The following is a 25593-nucleotide window of genomic DNA, read 5'->3' on the forward strand; positions in this document are numbered from 1 at the left end:
ATTTCTCTTCATAAATACCATAACCAATCTGCCAAACATTGTCCCCTTTTCCAGAATATTTCTAATTTTTCTAGTTTTTGGATCAAACTTATCTTCATTTTCAAAGGCCAAATTAAATGGGAAAAATTTGAGTCTCTCTATACAGTAACGGTGACTCATTTCTCCCTTGGAAAGTACCCTTCCCACTGTTAACATTCAGCAGATATCAACACAGTGGCACCTCACCATAAAAGTACAGAAAAATATTCTAGCATGGACTCCAATTAAAACAGTGTGTAAAGATTCATATATTCACAGAGGTACTAATCTATAACTTAATCTTCCAAAGTATACCCAAAGGCAAGTTTCCAATATATGATCTTCTTCCCGTCCAGAAGGAGAGGAGTCAATTTTTTAAATGCATAAACAATTTTTAAAAACTTTTTGGAGTTTGCTTCAGAGCCTAGGATCACAATTTTAAGATTAGAGGTAGAGAAACACTGGACTCTAGTTATCTACCTAAAAGACGTAAGAAATAGGCCACAAAACCGATTCACGTGCTATGGTTAATTCCATAGTGTGGTCCTTAAAATTGGTAAAACAAATAAAAATAAAAACCTTTTCTTGTTCAGTCCTTTGCTATATAAGGAGATGCCTCCCATGTTTCCTGATTTGGGAGTATTTTCCTTTTCTAGTCCATCTACCATACTTTGAAGACTTTTTTTTTTTTAATGTTTATTTTGAGAGAGGGCACACGTGAGCATAAGCGTGAGTAGGGGAGGGGCAGAGAGAAAGGGAGAGAGAATCCCAAGCAGGTTTCATGCTGTCAGTGCAGAGCCCAACAGGAGGCTCAGTATTACAAACCATGAGATTATTACCTGAGCTGAAATCTAGAGTCAGACGCTCAACAGACTGGGCCACCCAGGTACCCCCATACTTTGAGAATTTCTATGCTCCTTGTTCCCTATTATCTGGACTGATTGAAGGGTCTTTTGACTTTCATCCCTTTGCCATAAGTGTGGCCTAACTGTATTTCCTTCTCCTCAGTGGGGGTTAAATGGAGTTAAATGTCTGTACAGCATCCCTATCAATCCTTGCTATGTTAAACTATGACCAGGTACCAGTATAATCCCATAGTGTTTATAGCAGAGACAAAAGGGTACAGCTGATTTTACTTTTAAAAAAAAGGAGGGGGGAGGTCAAGTTGTATTTTCAGTTTTAGTGAGTCAGTCCATTATATGGGTTAAATGATCCTAGATCCTAAACCAGTTGATTCACTAGGTCAGCTTAGGTTTTATTTTATAATGTTAGGATTAACCACAACATGTTGAAAAAGAAAAAAATATCCATCAGCTTATTACTTTTCTTTTCTAATGAAAAAAGAAAAGATTGTATCTACTTGCAAGAGAAAAATCATAAGCCATGCCCTGCCAGCATAGGCCCCACTGGAAGAATTCTCCCTAAATCTGAAAGTAGGAACAAGCCACCAATTTTTACATGATGCTATCTATTTTTTTTTATTGTTTTTAACCAAATTTTGTACTCCTGTGACCCTACTGGATATCTCCAGCATACCTTTCCTGTGTGATCATGAGGCACATGCTCCCCAGCTATATCAAATTGGACATCTGTACTTTCAACACTCATGGAACTGACTCGTATATTGAATCCAATATATTGAATACATATAGAATCTATTATATTGAATCTGACTCATATATTGAATCCAATTTTTAAAGCAATTGTACCATGATCTTTGTGAAAACACATTTGATGTTTAACTTAAACACGAGATGATTTCAACATGGAAGAGAGTTGTGTGCTCTAAACAGACCCAAAAGTACCTTGCCACATTAAAAAGGACATTTCGGCCTAGGATCAGTATCTGATTTCCATTGTTTAAAATCACCCGGCATGATCTTCTTTGTCCACGAGATGAGATGCTAAATTATTTTTGTCTCTTGACAGATTTAGCGATGCAATTGAATCAGGGAAAATTTGAGTATAATGGATCATGCGGGTGAGTAATGTGATTTAAACTGCTGTCACCGTGTTCCTGAACTCTATACTATAGCTATGATGAAACTGTGTCATTTTTAACTAGGGGCTGCTCAATTTAAGCTGGGTTTGTGGGATGGGATAGATACAAATGAAATCCCTAAATAGATTCTATTTGCAAGTATACATGCTTCATCTACCCAACTTACTAAGCAGATTTGCAAAAAGTTTTTGGAAAAAAAAAATTGAACCATAAGTTAAGTGGTTTATCATACACACTCTAGAATTTAATTCTCTCACTTTTGAGGTCAATAGTGGAGGTTTTTACAGCTATGACAGATAATGATCCCTGCTCACTTGGACATTACCTGGAAATATGAATATTAGCTATATGTATTTTGCCTAGGACCCATAGAGGAATGAAGGTGATTTAGTATGTAATGAAGTCATGGGTGTCAATATGAATTTAACACACCTAGGCAGAAAGCTTTGTCCTATCTTGATCCTTTTGCATGTCTTGTAAATAGCAGTTGTCAAAAAAATCATGCTACATATATTGTCTAGTTTACTTCACTGGCATTCTTTAAAATGTGTGAACCGCAGAGTGAAATAGGAAATGTTAATTCCACTGAAACACTGAAAGGTTAAATGAAAATGTGAAGTTAAATTCTGTAGAGATGAAAAAAACACCCGTGTCGCCATTTTTTTTTCCCTCCATGCATCTGTCCCAGAGCCTCTAAATTAATCCAGCAAGGTACCACCCCATCCATAATACTCCTGGCAGGAAGTTCTTGCCCTCCCTGGTTGAATACCTCATTTTTATCACAAAAAAACAGCCAGTCAAGATAAAATTTTTCAGCAGTTGTGGGTTCGAAGTGCACACTCACACCTCTTCCTGCTTACCAGATGGCTCTCTGCCAGCGTACCTACGCCCCTGAGTGATGGTCCTATTCTCCAAATCACCTGGGACACATGTATCTGGGAAATACATTATATTTTCCTCTGCTGTGTGCTTTGAAAGAAATTAAAATTGTACACCTTGAACTAGTACGTTCTAGGTCCATGATAAAAGGAAATAGAAACTATGTAGTTCAAAAGAAAACCACTAAATACGCATTCCAGAGTTTTTTAAAGCTGTTTTGTTGCTTTAATGCAAAATGTTCATAACCAGGAGATTGTGCAGATAAATTGATGGATGGACCCCCAGTGGCAGGCTGAGGCAGTTCGGCTGCACGGGACAGGTGCGACCTGGTGGTTAAAGCTCAAGTCTAAAGCCCAGCTTTGAGCACCAGCTCCTGGGCATGCTAGTTGCATTGCCCTGGCAGGTGTGTGAAACTCTGGGCCTCAATTTTCTGCTCCATAAAATGAAGACAGTAATACCTACCTCGCCGGGTTTGTTGCAGCGGCTTGGTAAGGATGAATGGGAGTGTGTATGAATGTACTTCCTGAACTGCAAGTTTCTGTGCAAAGGGAGGCTTAAGAAAAGCTTAAGACCTTATGGCTGATCACAAAACTGAGGCCAGAAAAGAGTAAATAAGAGCTGTGTCCAAATCGGGCCTTTACAGAGTCTGGGGAGGCATCCACAGCCCTTGTGGTTCATACCATACCTCAGTCAGCCCTGGTGGGGCTCCCTCCTTGGAACCTTCCCTGGGGCCTAGTAACACTAAAGTTTTCCCCTTTTGCCTCAGCTGTCCCAGGGCTAGTACTTAAGGAGGGGAATTGTTTCCAGATAAAGAGGTCCCAACAGGAGTTGTATAGTTAACCTCCATTTCTTTACAGGAGTTTCTGTTTCACCGTGGTTATGATCTGTGTCTTGTTTTTATGCACCATTGTTGATTTTAAAGTGCGTTCACAAACAAGGAGAGTGCTCCCATAGCCCGAATTCTGTGATGAAGTGTCTGAGATGATGTGACCAAAAGCCAAAGTCCCACCAGAGGGGCTAGAAAGTTAAGATCCTTCAGCAAGACAGCCCAACTTGAAGAGGCATTGATGATAATGATCAGTCACATGTCACCACCCCCAACCTTTCCCTTTTCCCTACACTCAACCTGGAGGCAAAGATTGTCGCCCACAGGAAAAAGGGAAGAAATCTTTCTCAGTTGTGTGTTTCTCTGCTCCTCCATGATGGAATCGTCATGGCTGGTAGACACAGGGCTGGCCACACAGGGTGCATTTCCACGGAGCGAGGGCATCAAAGGCACTCTGGCTTTGACTACATTTCCCCTGTAATTCTCCCCCCCCCACCCCCCCACCCCCCCCACCCCCGCAGGGTCTTTTTAAAACCTCCTTGTTGGGTTGGCTGAGGGTTGGGTTTCTGTAAAGAGGCTTTTGGTACCTTTTTAGACTTATGGTAGCAAACAGTAGCTGTTTTATATAGAACATTGGCATGGAAGCAAACATGTATAATTTCTGAATCTATCAACATTAACAAAACATTGGGAGCCTGTCTCGGGATCCCTGTCTGCTCTGTGGGCTGATGTTTTGGGAAGCCATGCCATTGGGCTCAGTAAGTGTGATTTTTAGTAGGAAAGTGAGCAGTACTTTATAACAGACTCATTTTTAAAGGTGTAGACATGGGAGGCATTTCTGTAATTCCTAATAAAACAAAATAGAGCAAATTAATTTCTCAAGCCTGCAGGCTTTCGCAGAAAATTGGATGATGGGGTCAGCCAGGCAGAGTCAGAGCTCTTCGAGGTGGCATCCATGCCAGCACAGTCACCACCACGGTCCTTTAACCACCTGGGAGAAATGACCAGGAGATTGTGATCTAAAACCTGAGAGACGACTCTGCCTGGTGCACCTGCCCCTGGTCTCTGCAAAATCAAAACAACTCCTGTGGCTTTTACAGTGCAAATGTTTCTTCCCATACAAACTGTATCACTTGTTCTCTGAGCAGAAGCTCCTTGAAAATAAGAAGCGGAGGAGCCAAGATGGCGGAACACTGTGGAAGTTTTTGTGTATCTCGCGTCCATGAAATACAGCCAGACCAACACTAAACCATCCTACACACCTAGAAAACTGATTGGAGGATTAACACAACAATCTGCACAACCTGAACCACAAAATTCAGAAGGAGAAAAAATTCATTTTTATTTTCAATTTTTATTGAAAATATTTTTCTTTATTACTATGAAACAGGGAGGGTGCTGTCGAAAAAAACCACCAGCCGCCAAATAGAAGCGAGACAAGATTTTATTCACGGCTGGGCCAAACCTGATCTCCTGATCTTAAGGAGAAAAGTGCAGAGAATGACCCCGAACAAAGGCAGCAGTGGGCTTATATGGATTTTAGCAAGTCAGAATACATCATTATTTGGTTAACCAATTACAATTTACAGCATTTCATGGTAGCCAATTATATTGTGACACACAGATATCAGTTTTGGCGGGAACCTATCAATTTAAAGATCTTGTCCTAAGAGGTTTTAAAATGACCAATCATAGTTAGACACCTGAGATGCTGTAGGGCAGTGAGTATGTGACTTTTTACATGTTGGTCTTGCCTAGGCCAGATCAGTAGACGGGGTGGGGGAGCGTTTTGCATCCTAAGTTATCTATTTAGCAAGCAGGCGAGGTCACAGAAGTGAGATAGGGTGGTTAGCAATTTCCAATAACCCTAATAGGGAACTACATAAGGCTTTTATCTCAACTATTCATGAAAGATGAGTTTAAGCCAAACTTACATACAATAAGCTTTCTGATATCTTATAAGTTGACCTATTAAAACTATAGTTTTTACTTTTGTGTAAATTTTTTCAAATTCTATTTTATTTCCATCATTTTATTTTAGTCTACTTCAGTGTATTAACCTTTTCAAATTTTCAAACAATTTCCTTTTTTTTCTTGTTTTCTCTTTTCATTTATTTTTTCTTGAATGCAGAAACAGAAAAACTTCACTTTTACTTTCAATATATATTAAAAATATTTTTATTTAATTTTTTTACTATATTTTTTGCTTTTATGTAAATTTTTTCAAATTCTATTTTACTTCCATCATTTTATTTTAGTCAACTACAGTGTAATTCTTCAAATTTTCAAATGATTTCCTTTTTTTATCTTTTTTCTCTTTTTCATTTCTTTTTTCTTAAATACAGAAAGAAAAAAATCATTTATTTTTAATTTTTATTAAAAATACTTCAATTTTTTCTACTATATCCTTTACTTTTGTGTATATTTTTTAAGTTCTATTTTACCCCCATCATCTCATTTTAGTCTACCTTAGTGTATTCATTTTTTCACATTCTCAAATGATTTCCTTTCCCCCCCCCCTCGCTTTTTTTTCTCTAATCTGTCAAACCACTTTCAACACCCAGACCAAAACACACCTAGGGTCTAGCATCATCTATTCCATTTGCGTGTGTGTGTGTTTAACTTTTAATTTTAATATTTTTTTAATTTTAATTTTTTTTAATTTCAATTTTTCTACCTCATTAATTCCTTTTCTCCCTTCAAAATGACAAAATGAAGGAAATCACCCCAAAAGAAAGAGCACAAAGAAATGACAGCCAGGGATTTAACCAACACAAATACAAGCAAGATGTCTGAACCAGAATTTAGAATCACAATAATAAGAATACCAGCTGGAGTTGAAAATAGATTAAAATCCCTTTCTACAGAGATAAAAGAAGTAAAAAATAGAATAAAATTAAAAATGCTATAACTGAGCTGCAATCATGGATGGATGCAGTGGCAGCAAGGATGGGCGAGGCAGAACAGAGAATCAGTGATGTAGAGGACAAACTTATAGAGAATAAGGAAGCAGAAAAAAAGAGGGAGATTTAAGAGCAAAAGAGCACAATTTAAGAATTAGAGAAATCAGTGACTCATTAAAAAGGAATAACATCAGAATCATAGAGGTCCCAGAAAAGGAAGAGAGAGAAATAGGGGTAGAAGGGTTATGTGAGCAAATCATAGCGGAAAATTTTCGTAACCTGGGGGAAGGCACAGACATCAAAATCCAGGAAGCACAGAGGACCCCCCCCCATTAGATTCAACAAAAACTGACCATCAACAAGGCCTATCATAGTCAAATTCATGAAACACTCAGGCAAGGAGAGAATCATGAAAGCAGCAAGGGAAAAAAAGTCCCTGACCTACAAGGGAAGACAGATCAGGTTTGCAGCAGACCTATCCACAGAAACTTGGCAGGCCAGAAAGGGGTGGCAGGATATAGTCAGTGTGCTGAATCAGAAAAATATGCAGCCAAGAATTCTTTATCCAGCAAGATAAAATTCAAAATAGAAGGAGAGATAAAAAGTTTTCCAGACAAACAAAAAGGAGTTTGTGACCACTAAACCAACCCTGCAAGAAATTTTAAGGGGGACTCTCTGAGGGGAGAAAAGATGAAAAAAAATATATATATATACGTATATATATACGCGTATATATATATATATATACGTATATATATACGCGTATATATATATATATATATATACGTGTATATATATATATATACGTGTGTATCACGTATATATATATATATACACGTGTATATATATATATATACACGTGTATATATATATATATATACACGTGTATATATATACACACATATATAAATACCAAAAGCAACAAAGATTAGAAAGGACCAGAGAACACCACCAGAAACTCCAACTCTACAAGCATCATAATGATAATAAATTCATATCTTTCAGTATTCAGTCTAAGCGTCAATGGATTCAATGCTCCAATCAAAAGACATAGGGTAATAGAATGGATAAGAAAACAAGACCCATCTATTTGCTGTTTACAAGAGACCCACTTTAGACCTAAAGACACCTTCAGATTGAAAATAAGGGGATGGAGAACCATCTATCATGCTAATGGTCAACAAAAGAAAGCCGGAGTAGCCATACTTATATCAGACAATCTAGACTTTAAAATAAAGACTGTATCAAGAGATGCAGAAGGGCATTATATCATAATTAAGGGGTCTGTCCACCAAGAAGACCTAACAGTTGTAAACATTAATGTGCCAAATGTGGCAACACCCAAATATATAAATCAATTAATCACAAACATAAACTCATCGATAGTAATACCATAATAGTAGGAGACTTCACCCCACTCACAGCAATGGACAGATCATCTAATCAAAAAATCAAGGAAACAATGGCTTTGAATGACACACTGGACCAGATGGGCTTAACAAATGCATTCAGAACATTTCATCCTAAAGCAACAGAATATACATTCTTCTCCAGTGCACATGGAACATTCTCCAAAATAGACCATATACTGGGACACAAATCAGCCCTAGTAAGTACAAAAAGATCGAGATCATACTGTGCATATTTTCAGACCACAATGCTATGAAACTGGAAATCAACCACAAGAAAAAATTTGGAAAGGTAACAAATACTTGGAGACTGAAGAACATCCTACTAAAGAATGAATGGGCTAACCAAGCAGTTAAAGAGGAAATTAAAAAGTATATGGAAGTCAATGAAAATGATAACACCACAACCCAAAACCTCTGGGACGCAGCAAAGTTGGTCATAAGAGGAAAGTATATAGCAATCCAGGCCTTCCTAAAGAAGAAGAAAGATCTCAGATACACAACCTAACCTTACGCCATCGGGAGCTGGAAAAAGAACAGCAAATAAAACCCCAAACCAGCAGAAGACAGGAAATAATAAGGATTAGAGCAGAAATTAATGCCATCGAAACCAAAAACAAAAACAGATCAACGAAACCAGAAGCTGGTTCTTTGAAAGAATTAACAAAATTGATAAACCACTAACCAGTTTAATCAAAAAGAAAAAGAAAAGGGCCTAAATAAATAAGAATGAAAGAGGATAGATCACAACCAACACAACAGAAATAAAAACAATAATAAGAGAATATCATGAGCAATTATATGCCAATAAAATGGGTAATCTGGGAGAAATGGACAAATTCCTAGAAACATATACACTATGAAAACTGAAATAGGAAGAAATAGAAAATTTGAACAGACCCATAACCAGTAAGGAAATCGAATTAGTAATCAAAAATCTGCCAAAGAACAAGAGTCCAGGGCCAGATGGCTTTCCAGGGGAATTCTACCAGACATTTAAGAGTTAATACCTATTCTCTTGAAGCTGTTCCAAAAAGTAGAAACAGAAGGAAAACTTCCAAACTCTTTCTATGAAGCCAGCATTACCTTGATTCCAAAACCAGACAGACCCCACTAAAAAGGAGAACTATAGACCAATTTTCCTGATGAACATGGATGCAGAAATCCCCAACAAGATATTAGCCAACCGGATCCAACAATGCATTAAAAAAATTATTCACCACAATCAAGCAGAGTTTATACCTGGGATGCAGGGCTGGTTCAATATCTGCAAAACAATTAACATGATTCATCACATCAATAAAAGAAAGGGCAAGAACCATATGATCCTCTCAATAGATGCAGAGAAAGCATCTGACAAAATACAGCATCCTTTCTTGATAAAAACCCTCAGCAAAGTAGGGATAGAAGGAGCATGCCTCGAGATCATAAAAGCCATATATGAAAAACCCAATGCTAATATCATCCTCAATGGGGAAAAACTAAGAGCTTTCCCCCTAAGGTCAGGAACACGACAGATATGTCCACTCTCACCACTGTTATTCAACATGGTATTGGAAGTCTTAGCCTCTGCAATCAGACAACACAAAGAAATAAAAGGCATCCAAATCGGCCAGAATGAGGTCAAACTTTCAATCTTCGCAGATGAAATGATACGCTATGTGGAAAACCCAAAAGATTCCACCAAAAAACTGCTAGAATTGATTCATGAATTCAGCAAAGTTGCAGGATATAAAATCAATGCACAGAAATTGGTTGCATTCCTATACACCAACAATGAAGCTATAGAAAGAGAAATCAAGGAATCGATCCCATTTACAGTTGCACAAAAAAAACATAAAATACCTAGGAATAAATCTAACCAAAGAGGTGAAAAATCTATATACTGAAAACTATAGAAAGCTTATGAAAGAAATTGAGGAGGACAAAAAAAAGATGGAAAAAGATTCCATGCTCCTGGACAGGAAGAACAAATATTGCTAAAATGTCAATACTACCCAAAACAATCTACATATTCCATGCAATCCCTATCAAAGTAACACCAACATTCTTCACAGAATTAGAACAAATAATCCTAAAATTTGTATGGAACCAGAAAAGACCCCGAATAGCCAAAGCAATCTTGGAAAAGAAAACCAAACCAGTAGGCATCACAATCCCAGACTTCAAGCTATACTACAAAGCTGTAATCATCAAGGCAGTATGGTACTGGCATAAGAAGAGACACTCAGATCAATGGAACAGAATAGAGAATCCAGAAATGGACCCACAAACGTATGGCCAACTAATCTCTGACAAAGCAGGAAAGAATATCCAATGAAATAAAGACAGTCTCTTCAGCAGGTGGTGCTGGGAAAACTGGACAGCGACATGCAGAAGAGAACCTGGACCACTTTCTTACACCATCCACAAAAATAAACTCAAAATGGATGAAAGACCTAAATGTAAGACAGGAAGCCATCAAAACTGTAGAGGAGAAAGCAGGCAAAAACCTCTTTGATCTTGGCCACAGCAACTTCTTACTCAACATGTCTCCAGAGGCAAGGGAAACAAAAGCAAAAATGAACTCCTGGCACCTCATCAAAATAAAAAGCTTCTGCACAGTGAAGGAAACAATTAGCAAAACTAAAAGGCAGCCGACAGCATGGGAGAAGATATTTGTAAATGACGTATCAGATAAAGGGTTAGTATCCAAAATCTGTAAAGAACTTATCAAACTCAACACCCCCCCAAAAAAAAATGCAGTGAAGAAATGGGCAAAAGACATGAATAGACACTTCTCCAAAGAAGACATCCAGATGGTGAACAGACACATAAAAAAATGCTCAACGTCACTCATCATCAGGGAAATACAAATCAAAACCACAATGAGATACCACCTTACACCTGTCAGAATGGCTAACATTAACAACTCAGGCAACAACAGATGTTGGCAAGGATGCAGAGAAAGAGGATCTCTTTCGCATTGGTGGTGGGAATGCAAGCTGGTGCAGCCACTCTGGAGAACAGTATGGCGGTTCCTCAAAAAACTAAAAATAGAACTACCCTATGACCGAACAATTACACTACTAGGTATTTATCCAAGGGATACGGGTGTGTTGTTTCGAAGGGACACATGCACCCCCATGTTTATAGCAGCACTATCAACAATAGCCAAAGTATGGAAAGAGCCCAAATGTCCATCGATGGATGAATGGATAAAGAAAATGTGGTATATATATGCAGTGGAGTATTACTCAGCAATCAAAAAGAATGAAATCTTGCCATTTGCAACTATGTGGATGGAACAGAGAAAGACAAAAATCATATGACTTCACTCATGTGAGGACTTTAAGAAACAAAACAGATGAACATAAGGGAAGGGAAACAAAAATCATATAAAAACAGGGAGGGGGACAAAACAGAAGAGACTCATAAATATGGAGAACAAACTGAGGGTTACTGGAGGGGTTGTGGGAGGAGGGATGGGCTAAGTGGGTAAGGGGCACTAAGGAGTCTACTCCTGAAATCATTGTTGCACTCTATGCTAACTAGTTTGGATGTAAATTTTAAACAATGAAAAAATCAAAAAAAATTGGATGATGGGTATCAAAATAGTAGGATGTTTTATGATTCAGTGATGCACACTTTTTGTGGAACTTGTGTCTTGAAATCCATGACATCTTATAGTTAAAATCAACCATTTTGCTTTCTTGTTGGTAAAGGAAATAATGGAGTGTTGAACAGTTGATGCTATCTCGGGTGTGTTCAGACAGGTTGTCCTTCCTTATGACCCCATCTTCTGATTCTTACGACTCCTGTCTAACCACCTAGCTGAAGGCCTTTCTTCTCTTCCTCTCTTGCCTTCTGAGTCCCTACAAAAGGCCACAGAAAATCCTTGGATCCCTTCAAATGTCACTGGCTTTGGCCTATCCCCTTGTCTGTCACACAGACCTGGATGCTTGGAATGAATTAATTTTCTATACCAAAAAATACCAGGCGGGGCTGGCTACCTAGTTTGTGGGGCCCAGGGCAAAATGAAAATGAGGGCCTCCTTGTTCACAAATTATTAAGAATTTCCAGACAGTGGCTGCAGAGCATGAAACTAAGCACAAAACCCTTCTGAGTTCAGAGCCTTGTGGAACTACACAGGTCCCATTGATGCCCGGGGGTCCCTGGCAGTGACTGACAATCTCTGCTGCATCAGCAGGCCACCACAGACCCAGAATCAATACTCCTTCAAGACAAGCTGGCTCAGTGTCAGCCCCAAGCCAAGGCTTACCTTGTGGCCTGTCAAACTTGTACATGCTTTCTTTTATTTTAAAGTGTATATACATTACACTGAAGGCTGCCTGCTTTGGAGAATTAGACTTCGGTTTCTTGCCCTTTTCCCCTGGCATTTCTTATTTTGGATCAGTTCATTGTCTGACAGATTAGTTTCCTTCTAAGCACATATGGGAGCAGGGAACATAGAAGAATGGTTTTGGCAGCAGGAATTCATCAATACCCCAATTTTGTGTTTCTGGTGAGAAGAGTCCCTTCAGAAATGGCTGCAGGGAGTGTGGAATACTGAACCTCCAGACAGCCATTGCCCACACATCTCTCAGGAGGAAGAATCCCTCATTCCATGCAACTGGAATCCAAATGCTCCCATTATCAGCTAATGTCTGATACTTTGCAGAAGCCAGTGGGCTTCACTTGAAGTAGTACGTGTGATATTGTAGCTGAGTCTTCAGGTTTTTCTGTGTCATCATAGTTACCAGTGACTAACACTAGCCACAAAAAAGGCCCAAATCTAAATCTCTGTGAATATAGAAAACAGTATCTTTTTTGTGCAGTGAGAGCTTTTAAAGTAAGGTTTTGGGTTGCATTCCCTTGGGGACAGGTGAAAGTTGAAAATCATCATTTATGTTTGAATGATTCTGAAGACTTTTTATATCCCTGATTTAAAAATCAGTGTTGTCCCCTGGAGGTTCTTTATTGAAGATAACATCGAAGTTGAATGTGGGGTTATTTTCTTTAACATTTATTCAAACTTAGAAGATAGCAATGAATGGCAGCTGTCTCAAAGCCAAAAAATAAAATGTGACTTGGAATTTTTCTTTAAGGAGAAATGTCACACCTCAGAATCCTTTTTGGTTATATTTTAAAAGATAATAAATTTGACATCATCTAGAGTTAAAATTAGTAAATGTTATGCTCCTAAAGAATGGGAAAGATTTGATCCCTCTAATTATGATTCTTTTACACTTAAAAGTAAATGCATTGTTTTGGGGAAAGTGCTTTTATTGCCCTCTGTCTACAGCTTGTCTGAGTATGGAATTTTTCTATCTTCAGCTATAGGCCTTTCTAACAAAAAAATTTTTTTTTAGAGAGATGACGTTGTCTGATACTAGTTCAGGGTGGTTATGGAATCTGGCTGCGGTATGATTATGTGACTGTAACCAAAGGGCATGAGGGGCAGACATTGTGTAGTTAGGTCAATTTCAAAACATTTTCCTTACCTCAAAAAGAAAACTCATACCCTTGAGCTATCACCTCCCAATATCCCCTGCTCCCTATCCCCAGCCTTAAGCAACCACGATCGACTCTCTGTCTCTGTATTTGTCTCTACAGCACATTTTATATAAATGGATTCTTATAATGTTTTGTGACCAGCTTCTTTCAGTTAGCCTCATGCTTTCAGGGTTCATCTGTGCTGTAGCCGGTATCAGTACTTTATTTCTTTTTATTGTTGAATAATTTCCCATTGTGTGGATATACCACATATTGTATATCCATTCATCTACTGATGAACTTTTGGACTGTTTCCATCTTTTGGTTATTCTGAATGATGCTCCTACAATATTCACAAAGAAGTTTTTGTATAGGTATGTTTTTATTTTTCTTGGGTGTATACTAAGAGTGGAATTGCTGAGTCATATGGCAACTTTATATTTAACTGTTGGACGAACTGCCAGACTGTCTTCCAAAAGCACTGTGTCACTTTACATTCCCACCAACAATGTAGGAGGGTTCCAGTCCTGATCAACACTTCTATGTCGTTGTCAACACTTACTGTTATCTGACTCGTTTACTATAGCCATCCTAATGTGTGTGTTTAGTGACATATCGTTTTGATTTGCATTTTTCTGATAATCAGTGGTACTAAGCATCTTTTCATCTCCTTTTTGGCCATTTGTTTCTCTTATTTGGAGAAATGTGTATGCAGATCACTTGCCCATTTTTTAACTGGGTTATTCTTTACATTTTCTAGACACAAACCTCTTATCAGATAATATATGATTTGTGAATTTTTCTCTCATTCTGTGGCTTGTTTATTCACTGTCTTGATAGTGTCCTTTGAAGAGCAAAAGTTTTTATGATAAGGCTGAGTTTATTATTATTTTATTGTTGTTGGTGGTGCTTTTTGGTGTTATATCTAAGATCCATTGCCAAGTCCTAAAGATTTATCCCTATGTTTCTTCTAACGATTTTATCATTTTGGCTTTTATATTTTTGTCTTTGATCCACCTTGAATTAATTTTGGTACATGATGTTAGAAGGGCCAATTTTATTGTTTTGCATGTGGTGGTTAGAGTTGTCCCAGCAACATTTGTTTAAAAGAATATTCCTTCCTCCGTTGACTAGTGTGAGCATCTTTGTCAATAACCAATTGACCGTAGATATATGAATTTATTTCTGGATTCCCAGTTCTGTCTCATTGATTTATATGTGCATCCTTATGCCAGTACTACACTATCTTGATTACTGTTGCTTTGTAGAAAGTTTTGAGAATTAGGAGACCTTCAAGTTTGTTTTTCTTGTTCCAGGTTCCTTGGCTATTCTGAGTCCTTAAGTTTCCATATTAATTTTAGGATCACCTGTTAATTTCTAAAGAAGTCAGTTGGGATCTGGATAGGGATCAAATCTGTATATTAGTCTGGTGAAATAGTGCCGTCTTAGCCATAGTAAGTCTGGTGGTCCGTGAACACAAGATGTTTTCCCATTTACTTAGGCCTTCTTTATATCTTTCAACAATATTTTGTAGTTTTCAAAGTACGTGCACTTATTTTCTTAAAATGTATTCCTAAGTAATTCTTTTTTGGTGCTATTATAAATGGAATCTTCCTAACTCATTTTTGGATTGTTCATTGCTGGTGTGTAGAAATACAATTGATTTTTGTATATTGATTTTGTATCCTGCAGCCTTGCTGAACTCATTTACTAGTTCTAATCATTTTTTAGTCGATTCCTTAGGTAGATTCCTTTAGTAGATTCTATATGCAAGATCATGTCATCTGTGAATAGAAGTTGTTTTACTTCCTTTTTTCCGTCTAGGTAACTTTTATTTCATTTTCTTGCCTAATTACGCTGCCCAGAAATGGGGAGGTAATTACATCTTTATGTTCACCTGCCTCTAACTGAAATTGCGTGGTTCTTTTGACTGTGAACATAGACAACAATTCACAGTAATACTAATGGTACCTGTGACTCTGACACCAAATGTAAACCAAATATTTTCATATCTCATTACTGTTGGTATAGATCTCACAAAATATTTTTATGCATATCGGTACTTTGAAATTATATTTATTAACTTGGCATTATATCTCATAATGTAATGTAGTAATTAAAACAGAGAAGTAGAATATCATGTACTCTTCATATTTTAATAACTATAGCTCATATAGTTGGTTTTTCATTGTTGTTCTTTGAGTTTTATTTTGTGCATATAAGAGTAAATATCTAAAGAGTTCCATGACAAAAAAAGTTCAAGAGAATGTAATAGTATCAGGAAGTCCTAGATGTCAAGGAGTCTGGAATCTAAAAATCATTCCTTCTTTCCTGCTTCTCTTTAGGATTATCCCTAGGACAGGAATAGTTTATTCAGTCCTTAGAATCATCTGCCTAAAAGTCTAGCTCCTAACTTAGATATGGGGAAAAGGAAGTACTTAGTGTCCCGAAGCAAGGGTATTACAATCTTTGTAAACACAACTAATAAACTTTTTCTATGCTTTTGTCCCACCAGGTACCTTCTCAAACCAGATTTCATGAGACGGCCCGATCGAACATTTGATCCCTTCTCTGAAACTCCTGTCGACGGTGTTATTGCAGCCACTTGCTCAGTGCAGGTAAGGCCCCTGCTATTCACAGTATTCTATAAATGTGTATGCAGATGGCCCTGGAAAAGACTTAAAATATCACAGTAAAATATTTTATGCCAAGATGTAGGATCCATGTGTTGCTCTTAGCTTTGACTCAAAATTCCCCCTTCTTAAGAGATACATTTTGGTCATTAGTAAAACTATTAGCTACTTTTAGGAAGACATCAGATCAAAAAAGTACATAGTGGAAGATGTGAAGCAATAGGAACTGTCATTCGTTGCTGACGAGAATGCAAAGTGGCGCTGCTTACCCTACAATCCAGCAGTCATGCTCCTTGGTATTTACCCAAATGAATTGAAAACTTACATCTACACCAAAACCCATGCAGAGATGTTTGTAGTGCTTTGTTCATAATTGCCAAAAACTGGAGGCAACCAAGACATCCTTCAGTAGGTAAATGGATATGTAAGCTGTGGTACAGCCAGATGATGGGATATTATTCAATGCTAACAAGAAATGAGCCAGCAAGTCATGAAAATAAATAGAGGAAACTTAAATGTTTATTACAAAGTGAAAGAAACAAATGGAAAGACTATATACTGTATGATTCCAACTACATGACATTCTGAAAAAGTCAAAACCATCAGTTTCTCAAATGTGCACATAAGTCCAAACTGATCTTATTATACACTTCAAATATGTACAGTTTATTGTGTGCTAGTTTTACCTCAAAAAACTTTCAAAATTATCAGGTACTCAATATTGTGGAAATGATAAGTGGCTGTAGTCCTTTGGAAAGTAAATGAAAAATAGTCTCTCCATGGCGTTACAATAGATGGAATTTAATGCTGGTCTTTATAAATCTGTAACACTGACCATTGTCAATATCGGTAAAGGATAAGGGGCAAATTTTAGCATTCCTTTTTTCTTCAGTGCGTCTCTTTCCCAGACTTATAAAAGAATTCAGTAAGGTATGAAATGGCAGAATTTCAGAGCTATGATGGGATCCTAGAACATATTTGAACCCTTAACTTCATTTCATACATGTGGGCACTTAGGTAGAATTAAGCTGCTGTAGACATTATTTTTTTTTTTTGTATTATATGGTTCATTATTTTTTTTCTTCTTTCTTTCTATAGATGGTTCTCAAAGTCAGAACCTCTGTCTTGAGTTTTTTTGCATATACTACTTGCTCAATAGTGTCTTAATTTAGTAAGCAATTAACATATTATTTTCATAGATAACTAAAATTTCTAAAGATGGACAGAAAATTTCTTCTAGATTATTCTTTGCTCTTGATAATTACACAGACTTCTCTCTTATCCTATTTCTGTGTTGCTGCAGGTCATATCAGGTCAGTTTTTATCAGATAAGAAAATTGGTACATATGTAGAAGTGGATATGTATGGTTTACCCACTGACACCATACGTAAGGAATTCCGAACTCGCATGGTGATGAACAATGGACTCAATCCAGTTTACAATGAAGAATCATTTGTGTTTCGGAAGGTAGGGCATTTCCAATGTGTCAAACTCGCTCTGCTAAGTTAGGGGCCACAATTTAGTGTATAGACACTATATGACATAGGGGCAGTTAGGCAACCCAAAATGTCTCCTTTTTCTCTTCTTTCAGTGGATGAGTTCTAGAGATGACGTGATTGTTGTTATGTTTGTCCTTGTCCTTTTGGCTCCCCTTTCCTCCTCCAAGGAGCCCACCTTCTGTGTGGCAATGCTCACGGTCCAGGTTCGCAATCTCCTTAGAATGTGTCCTCACGGATGGACATCATCCTACACTGGAAAGTTCTGTTCTGCCAAGGCAGCAGCTGGTAACTTGCAGTGCTCCTTTAGCCAAGAGGACAGGTAGGATGGTGCACCCAAAAGGCCAATAACTGTCCTTAACTAGGCCAGTTGGTATTGCCCTATGCTTCCAGAAAGCATGTCACCTGTTGCCACCCCCACAGTCTGTTTTGGGTTTGGGGGAGGTTTCCTAATTCTATATCTTGATCCTAAGACCAATCACAACCATTCCCTATAATGATTCAGTTTTTAATCTTGTAATAATTTTTCCCTTTGTTTCTCTTTTGTCAGTGTAAGATGTATTGAAAACCCCATGCATTGGTTGTGTTGTCTCTAAGAATATCTGGTTTTCTTTCTCACTTGCTTTATTATCCTATCCAAAATAGTTTCTCACTGGAAACTAATTTGACAATAAATTTCATATATTTAAAAAAAAAAAAAACTTAACAGAAACCCATGGGGGAGGGGAAGGAAAAAAAAAGAGGTTGAAGTGGGAGAGAGAGCCAAAGCATAAGAGACTCTTAAAAACTGAGAACAAACTGAGGATTGACCGGGGGGGGGGGGGGGGGGGAGGATGGGTGATGGGCGTTGAAGAGGGCATCTTTTGGATGAGCACTGGGTGTTGTATGGAAACTAATTTGACACTAAATTTCATATATTTAAAAAAAATAGTTTCTCACTTCTTTAGGCAGAGATTTTCCAGGTGTTTCTCCTCCATTTGTATGTCCCACAACACAGATAACTGGCTTCTTATCTTAACAAAAGTGAGGATTAGCAGCTTCAGAATAGGCTAACTGGTTTACAGAAACCAGGTTACAGAAGATCAGTAGTTCAAAGAAACAACTGAGAAGTGCAAGAGAAAGGGAAAATCCAAATTTCTACATACATTGTCCTTTATATGCAAAGCGTTTCTTCAGAGATACTTTCCATAATCTTAAAAACAGAGCTGGATGTCAGAAGCAGCCCAGGGAGGAGACAAACCACAGGATTCAAAGTCAAGAGCCCCAATTCCGGGCCCAGATGTTACAGTCTCTGACATTAAGGAAAGTCACTTGATCTCTCAGGGTCTCCCTTTAAAAACAAAACAAAACAGACTTTATTTATTTTGAAAGAAAAAGCACAAGTGGGAATGGGGCAGAGAGAGAGGGAGGGAGAGAATCCCAAGCAGGCCCCATTCTGTCAGTGCAGAGCCTAGTGCACAGCTCCGTCTCATGAACTGTGAGATCATGACCTGAGCTGAAATCAAGAGTCTGATGCTTAACCGACTGAGCCACCCTGGCGCCCCTCTCAAGGTCTCCTTTTTCTTGTCCACTACATGCATGGAGATTGGGAAAGATGACAAGGGTTGAACTAATAATTTTTCACATCCATTTCATCTAAAAATTTCAATGAGATGATTTCCAGGAAACCTGTTCAATTGCTTTCTCAATGGCTTGGACACTACAGTTTGTACAGTGTACTTCAGGAATGCAAATTGATCAAGGGCATCGTTTCACCATAAAGGCACATTTAAGAGCAGTGTGGATATGGTCCAGATTCCTAGAGTCAGGGCTCTTGGGAGCTGCTTTCCAAAAAAATCCATGAAAGGTATCATTCTTTGTTTGCAGGTGATCCTCCCTGACCTGGCAGTCTTGAGAATAGCTGTGTATGACGACAACAATAGACTGATAGGCCAGAGGATTCTTCCGCTGGATGGCCTCCAAGCAGGTTATCGACACATTTCTCTTCGAAATGAGGGAAATAAACCATTATCACTGCCAACAATTTTCTGCAATATTGTTCTTAAAACATATGTGCCTGATGGATTTGGAGGTAAGTTAAGAAGTCCAGATTATAGGATCATAAAAAATTTCACCAGTGGTTAAAAATATATATACCTGTTCCTACCAGTGCAGCCAACCCTTATAGCCTCAAAGAAATCAAAGATAGATAATAACTTCAGGTTTCCTAGTAATAAATTAAAGGGCAAGGCTGGATTACCTTTAAGGTTCTTTCTTATTTTAAAATACTGCAGTTTTATATGGTTTATCCATTTTTACGAATATGTTTGTGAGGGATTTTCTTACATCATCATTCAAAGGGAGAAAAAGACATAAGTCATATGAAACCATAGATCTCAATTGGTATCACTAAAAAATTTAAATTGAACTCAAATATCCACATGATTGGATTTTCTTCCACATTCATCAGAGTGTTCAGTTCCACAAAAATTCCCAGTCATCCCAGTCTTCCCACAGAAGACTTGTGGTTTTACTAAGGTAAATCAATGGGAGAAATCAAAACCTGGACCAAACCTAGGATTTTGCTTACACCCAAACATATTAGCTTGTTATTACCCTAAATTAAGCCAAGAACATTAAAAGATAACAAAGATCTTCTCTACTCCCAGTGCATTGAATTCTAAGGGAATGGTACAGCAGAGTGATTGTATCAAATTAACCAAGGGTGCAAATTCTCACTCTCTACTCCTGGCTGGGTGACCTTGGGACAATGACATAACCTTTCAAACATTCATTTCCTGGCCTGTAAACATACTCCTCCTGCCTCCCTCTTAGCATTCTTGTGAAGTGCTTATCATTACGGTATATCCTATAGCAAGGCTCAAAAATGTGTGCACACAACGTATGTGTGGCTAACAGTACAATAAAATCAATAATTTCTATAGTAAGCTGGAACACATCCCAGCTTTGGGGATTGGGAGTTATTTTGTGGGTTGTTTTTGTTTGTTTTTGTTTTGTTTTTTAATTTTTTTTTTTTTTAACGTTTATTTATCCTTGAGACAGAGAGAGACAGAGAGAGACAGAGCATGAACAGGGGAGGGGCAGAGAGAGAGGGAGACACAGAACACAGCCTGAAACAGGATCCAGGCTCTGAGCAGTCAGCACAGAGCCTGACACGGGGCTTGAACTCACGGACCGCGAGATCATGACCTGAGCCGAAGTCGGACGCTTAACCGGCTGAGCCACCCAGGCGCCCCTTGTTTTGTTTTTTAATAATGCTTGAGTCTCTGGTGGGAATATTTTCTCTAATCCTCAGCTTTAACAACCCAATTGCAGATTCAAGAGTGATGTGAGCCATGAGGATTTTTTCAGTCACAAAATAAAGACTCCTTCTTCCTCCTCCTTTGTTTTTTATTTAAAAAGGAAGCCTGTATCAGAAGCCAGAACATACTGTAGCTGATTTAAGAGCACAGAAAAGAGGGGTGTTGTGGGGCTAGTAAGTGGATGAGAAAAGAGACGGGGGACCTAACGAGTATCTTTAGGAGGCTGTGATGTCCATAAGCATCAGCAGATGAGTTACATCATGTTCCAAATACTTGAGCTTAGACAGCAGGTGGTGTATACCACCTAATACGTTTTAGAAATGGTTGTATAAACAAATATGGTGGAATACTTAAGGAATTTCCTTCTGCATGGCTTATTTTTCAAATGGAACTCTCTAATTCATTCTAGGGAAAGGGGAAATTGGACTAGAAAAGGGAAAGCATGATTTGTTGAGTTCCTACTTTGTGTCAAGAACTCTCTGTAGAGTCCAGAAGTTGTTGAGAAGGGATGTGGACACATGTAGTTCTGTGCTAAAGAAACATCTGTATTTATAGTGCAGCTCATTACCAGTGTCAATATTTGTGTATGTACTGATTCAGAATAATCCCTTTAAAAAATAGTCTCACATATTTTTTTTCCCAACACATCATTATAGTCACTTCCTTTTTATCAGAAGCATTTGAAATTTCTGTACTATGTTATCATGTGTGGGATTCCACAGTTGATGTCTGAATCTCAGATTTGACATTCAAAGACTTTATTCAGAATTCTCTGGTCATTTCTCTTATAGGTTAAGAAATTGAGGGCAGACACCCTGAGGACTTACTTAAGGGACTTACCTGAGGATAACAACATAAGAATATGAGAACCATCTTTTTCTAAATTTTTTATTTTCTTTATGGCCTCTTGACTTAAACAGTGTGTTTTTATTTCATCTGCTTAACTAAGCTCCCACATTCAGATATGAACATTTATGTGCCGAGCCACGACAATAGGAAATCTGTAGACTCCCTGTTCTCTAGAACATTGAAATTCTATGTTGATTCCATAGGAAAAGGTTCAAAATGAAACCGTATCCTTGCACACTAGCATTTTCAAGGGGAAAAAAAAATCTTTTTTATGGCTAAAGAAAGATAATATGGATTTATTCATTCCACAAATATGTTTAGTAGGTCTTATTCTGTAAAAGGCAAAGTAGGTAAAATATGTATCAGAAAAGAGATTCTGACAGCGCAAAGAATGAAGGAAGGGTCATCCACTAAATCCACTGCTTAGAGACAGCTCTGTTGCCATATTGGTCCCTTCACTTTCAATCTCATGTCTTCTGTTTTAATTAAATAGATCTTACTGTATATACTCATTTGGACCCATTACTTCAGAGAGTTCATTTTTTTCACTTAATAGACCATATTTTTCCATGTCATGAAATCTGTATTATCCATAATTTAGTTATTGATAAACATTGAAGCCATTTCCATTTTTTCTTATAAATAATAATGTGTAAAGCTCTGGAAATATTCATGATTGTTCCCTGAAGATAAATTCTTTGAAGTGTAAGGAGTCGTATGTGTATTTAAAACTTCAGATACTGGGGCGCCTGGGTGGCACAGTCAGTTAAGCGTCCGACTTCAGCCAGGTCACGATCTCGCGGTCCGCGAGTTCGAGCCCTGCGTCGGGCTCTGGGCTGATGGCTCAGAGCCTGGAGCCTGTTTCCGATTCTGTGTCTCCCTCTCTCTCTGCCCCTCCCCCGTTCATGCTCTGTCTCTCTCTGTCCCAAAAATAAATAAACGTTAAAAAAGTTTAAAAAAAATAAGTAAATAAATAAAACTTCAGATACAGATTGCCAGATAACCCATCAGCAGGGTGTAAGCTGGAACTTTTGTTTTTTGTTTTTGTTTTGTTTTTGTTTTTTTATTGTTTATTTATTTTTGAGAGAAAAAGCAAGCGAATGGTGGGAGGGGCAGAGAGATGGCGGGGAAACCAAGAATCCTAAGCAGGCTCTGCACTGTCAATGCAGAGCCCAGTGTGGGGCTAGAATTCACAAACCGTGAGATCATTACCTGAGCCAAAGTCAAGAGTCGGATGCTTAACTGACTGAGCCACCCAGGCACCCCAGAGCTGGAACTTTTGTTAACATTTACTAGTTTCATCAGTAAAAACAATTTCTTAGTGTATTCACTTAAAATGTTTTTCTCAAAGGAAAAGATGTAGTCAACAATTATTAATTCGTACCTACTATATGGGTAAGAGATATAAAGTTGGAAAAGTCACGTACACTTATCCTCAATTTTCCAGCCTTGTACACATATACATGTGCACATATATAAATAAGTATAATCCGTTATACTTACCCGTTATGGACCTTGAAAGATTAGACTAATCCATTTGGACCTTGAAAGATTAATCACAGCGGGAAGGTAAACTAACTTTCCAGACAGAGAAGCAGCCCAAGCCAAGGCCTTCATAAGTAAAGTGCTGGACTTATTTATGCATTCTGAGGAAGCTGAAATACAGGGTACATGGTGCTAAAACCAAAGTTCTGTTCCATGTTTGAGGATGTGTCCTCAAAAGCCAGTGTTACTTGGCAAGAGGAGTGTGCTCTTCTTGTTGAATAATTTTGACCCCTTAAGGAGAATATGCACATTTTCAGGACACTAAGTAATTTGATAAATTATATTTTCTCAGCTTTTAGGTGAGGTCAGTTTGTCTGAAACCACTCTACTAGTTTAGATTAGAAAAGTAAGACTTTATTTGTGCCTGACCAAGCTAATGCAATCCCAACTTTTATAATTCACCAAATATTTAGCCTAGGAATTATGTATTTCTTTAATCAGATAGCTAAAAACAGACAAATTTTTATGCTATAATTTCATGCAGCATTATTTGCATAAAAAAGATCAAAAACAGCTATATCCATCAGTAGAGACTGGTTAAATGTGGATGGCCATTCTGTAGAAAACCATACATCTATTGAAAATAATGACTTAGATCTGTGTTCAGGATAGAAAGATGACAGTGATTTAGTACCAAGAGAAAAAGTAAATTGCAAAATGATCCCATTATTATTTGCTAAGAACCTTTACCATCTTTATACATATGCTTAAAGTGCACAGAAAAAATTCTGAAAGGATATACACCCAACTTTAAGAGTAGTGATCCCTTTGAGAGTGGGGGTAAGAGATTAGTGGCGCTGGCCCACTGCAATGGGTAATGTCCAGGAACATCACAGAGAACACACTATCCAGTACGGTGGGACTTCACTTATTACTTCTGGGTCATTTAAGTGAGCATATGTAACCTCTGTAAATTTTTAAAAATTGTATTTTGCCCTATTTTTCTATAAAAGCAAGGTAATATGAAAATGGCACAAGGAGAGTTTAAAATATGTACATATTTATTTTGAATTGAGAAAAAAGAAATAAAACCAAAGCAACCTATTATCCTGCTACCTAAATAGTTCTTGATAACATTTTTAAATAAAGGACATGAATTTCTTCAAAAAGTATAGGAATATAAAACACAAAGCATATCTGTGTATATGTTAATATGTATATACATAAATGTAAGATTTGTGTGTATATATGTATGTATGTATCACAAACATACATTTCCCTTTTAACTTAATCCAAAAAGATAATCCAATATACCGTGTTCTGTGCTTTGCTTTCTTTACATAATATATCATGGAGCATATTCCTGCCAATGCATATAAGGCTTTTGAGTTATTTTTTAAAGGTTATATAATATTCCATTATATGTATATAGCACTATCTCTCTCTCTCTTTTTTTTTTTAAAGGAGGCTCCATGCCAAACATGGGGCTTGAACTCATGACCCTGAGATTGAGAGTCCCATGCTGTACTCACTATGGCCAATTCTGGGTTCTAAGAAAAATTTTATTTTTCAGTAATGGTAGTAAAATTGGCATCTCATCATTTTTCAATTTGCTAATTTAAAATTATGAATCAGACTAAGTGTATCTCGTGTGTTTCTTGCTCACTTGTGTTCCTTTTCCCTTAAAATACCTCTCTAGTACCCTTCGTGGGCTTGTTTAAATTGGGTTTCTCTTTTTTCGAAGTAACTTTTCAAAGTAAATTTTAATTACAAGTTCTCTCATAATTTCCAAAGCGGTCTCAAATACATCTCAATGTCTACATAAACTTCTATGAAGGTAATGGTTGGGGATTCAAATACTGTCTATCGTTCTTGGCCTGCTGTTTCATGGAGGCCGCTTAGCAGGTACGTGAGGATGCTGGCTGGAGCCCCCACGGCTCATTGGCTGTGTGACCCGGAATGAGCTCTGCAGAACATTTTACCCTGTAGTGTCCTCACTGAGGCTTGGGGATAACAGCAGTCCCCAGCTCATAGGTGAAGATATAGTGAGTTCTTGGTACAGTGCCCAACCATAGCAACCCTTCCATTAATTTCTTTTCATTTCTGTTTATTTCTAACAAGCTAAAGAAAAATCCACCAGTTACATTTTCTTCTCCCTAACTTTACCCTTTACTTTGCTGCAGTAGACTATTTTGTCATAAGCAGTTCACCATCATAAGGAAAATCTTTTAATTCCATGCCTACTACAAAATTTCAGAATTCTAACGCATTAGTAATGTGACCATGATTTTCTTTAAGCACCAGCAACTCCATGT

At 37.7% G+C, this 25593-nt stretch overlaps 1 protein-coding gene across 20 annotated transcripts in view; it reads left to right on the forward strand.

The window, feature by feature from the left end:
• Positions 1 to 25593, forward strand: part of PLCB4 (phospholipase C beta 4) — a 415996-nt gene that overhangs the window by 346959 nt on the left and 43444 nt on the right. For all 20 annotated transcript variants that reach the window (XM_053200245.1, XM_053200251.1, XM_027069585.2 and 17 more), the window contains 4 exons: positions 1948 to 1999; positions 16028 to 16130; positions 17449 to 17613; positions 19509 to 19713. In XM_053200245.1, coding sequence (XP_053056220.1) covers positions 1948 to 1999; positions 16028 to 16130; positions 17449 to 17613; positions 19509 to 19713 — 525 coding nt within the window. The remainder of the gene's footprint in view (positions 1 to 1947; positions 2000 to 16027; positions 16131 to 17448; positions 17614 to 19508; positions 19714 to 25593) is intronic.

This window comes from Acinonyx jubatus, chromosome A3, assembly GCF_027475565.1.
Source record: "Acinonyx jubatus isolate Ajub_Pintada_27869175 chromosome A3, VMU_Ajub_asm_v1.0, whole genome shotgun sequence".
Lineage (NCBI taxonomy): Eukaryota > Metazoa > Chordata > Mammalia > Carnivora > Felidae > Acinonyx > Acinonyx jubatus.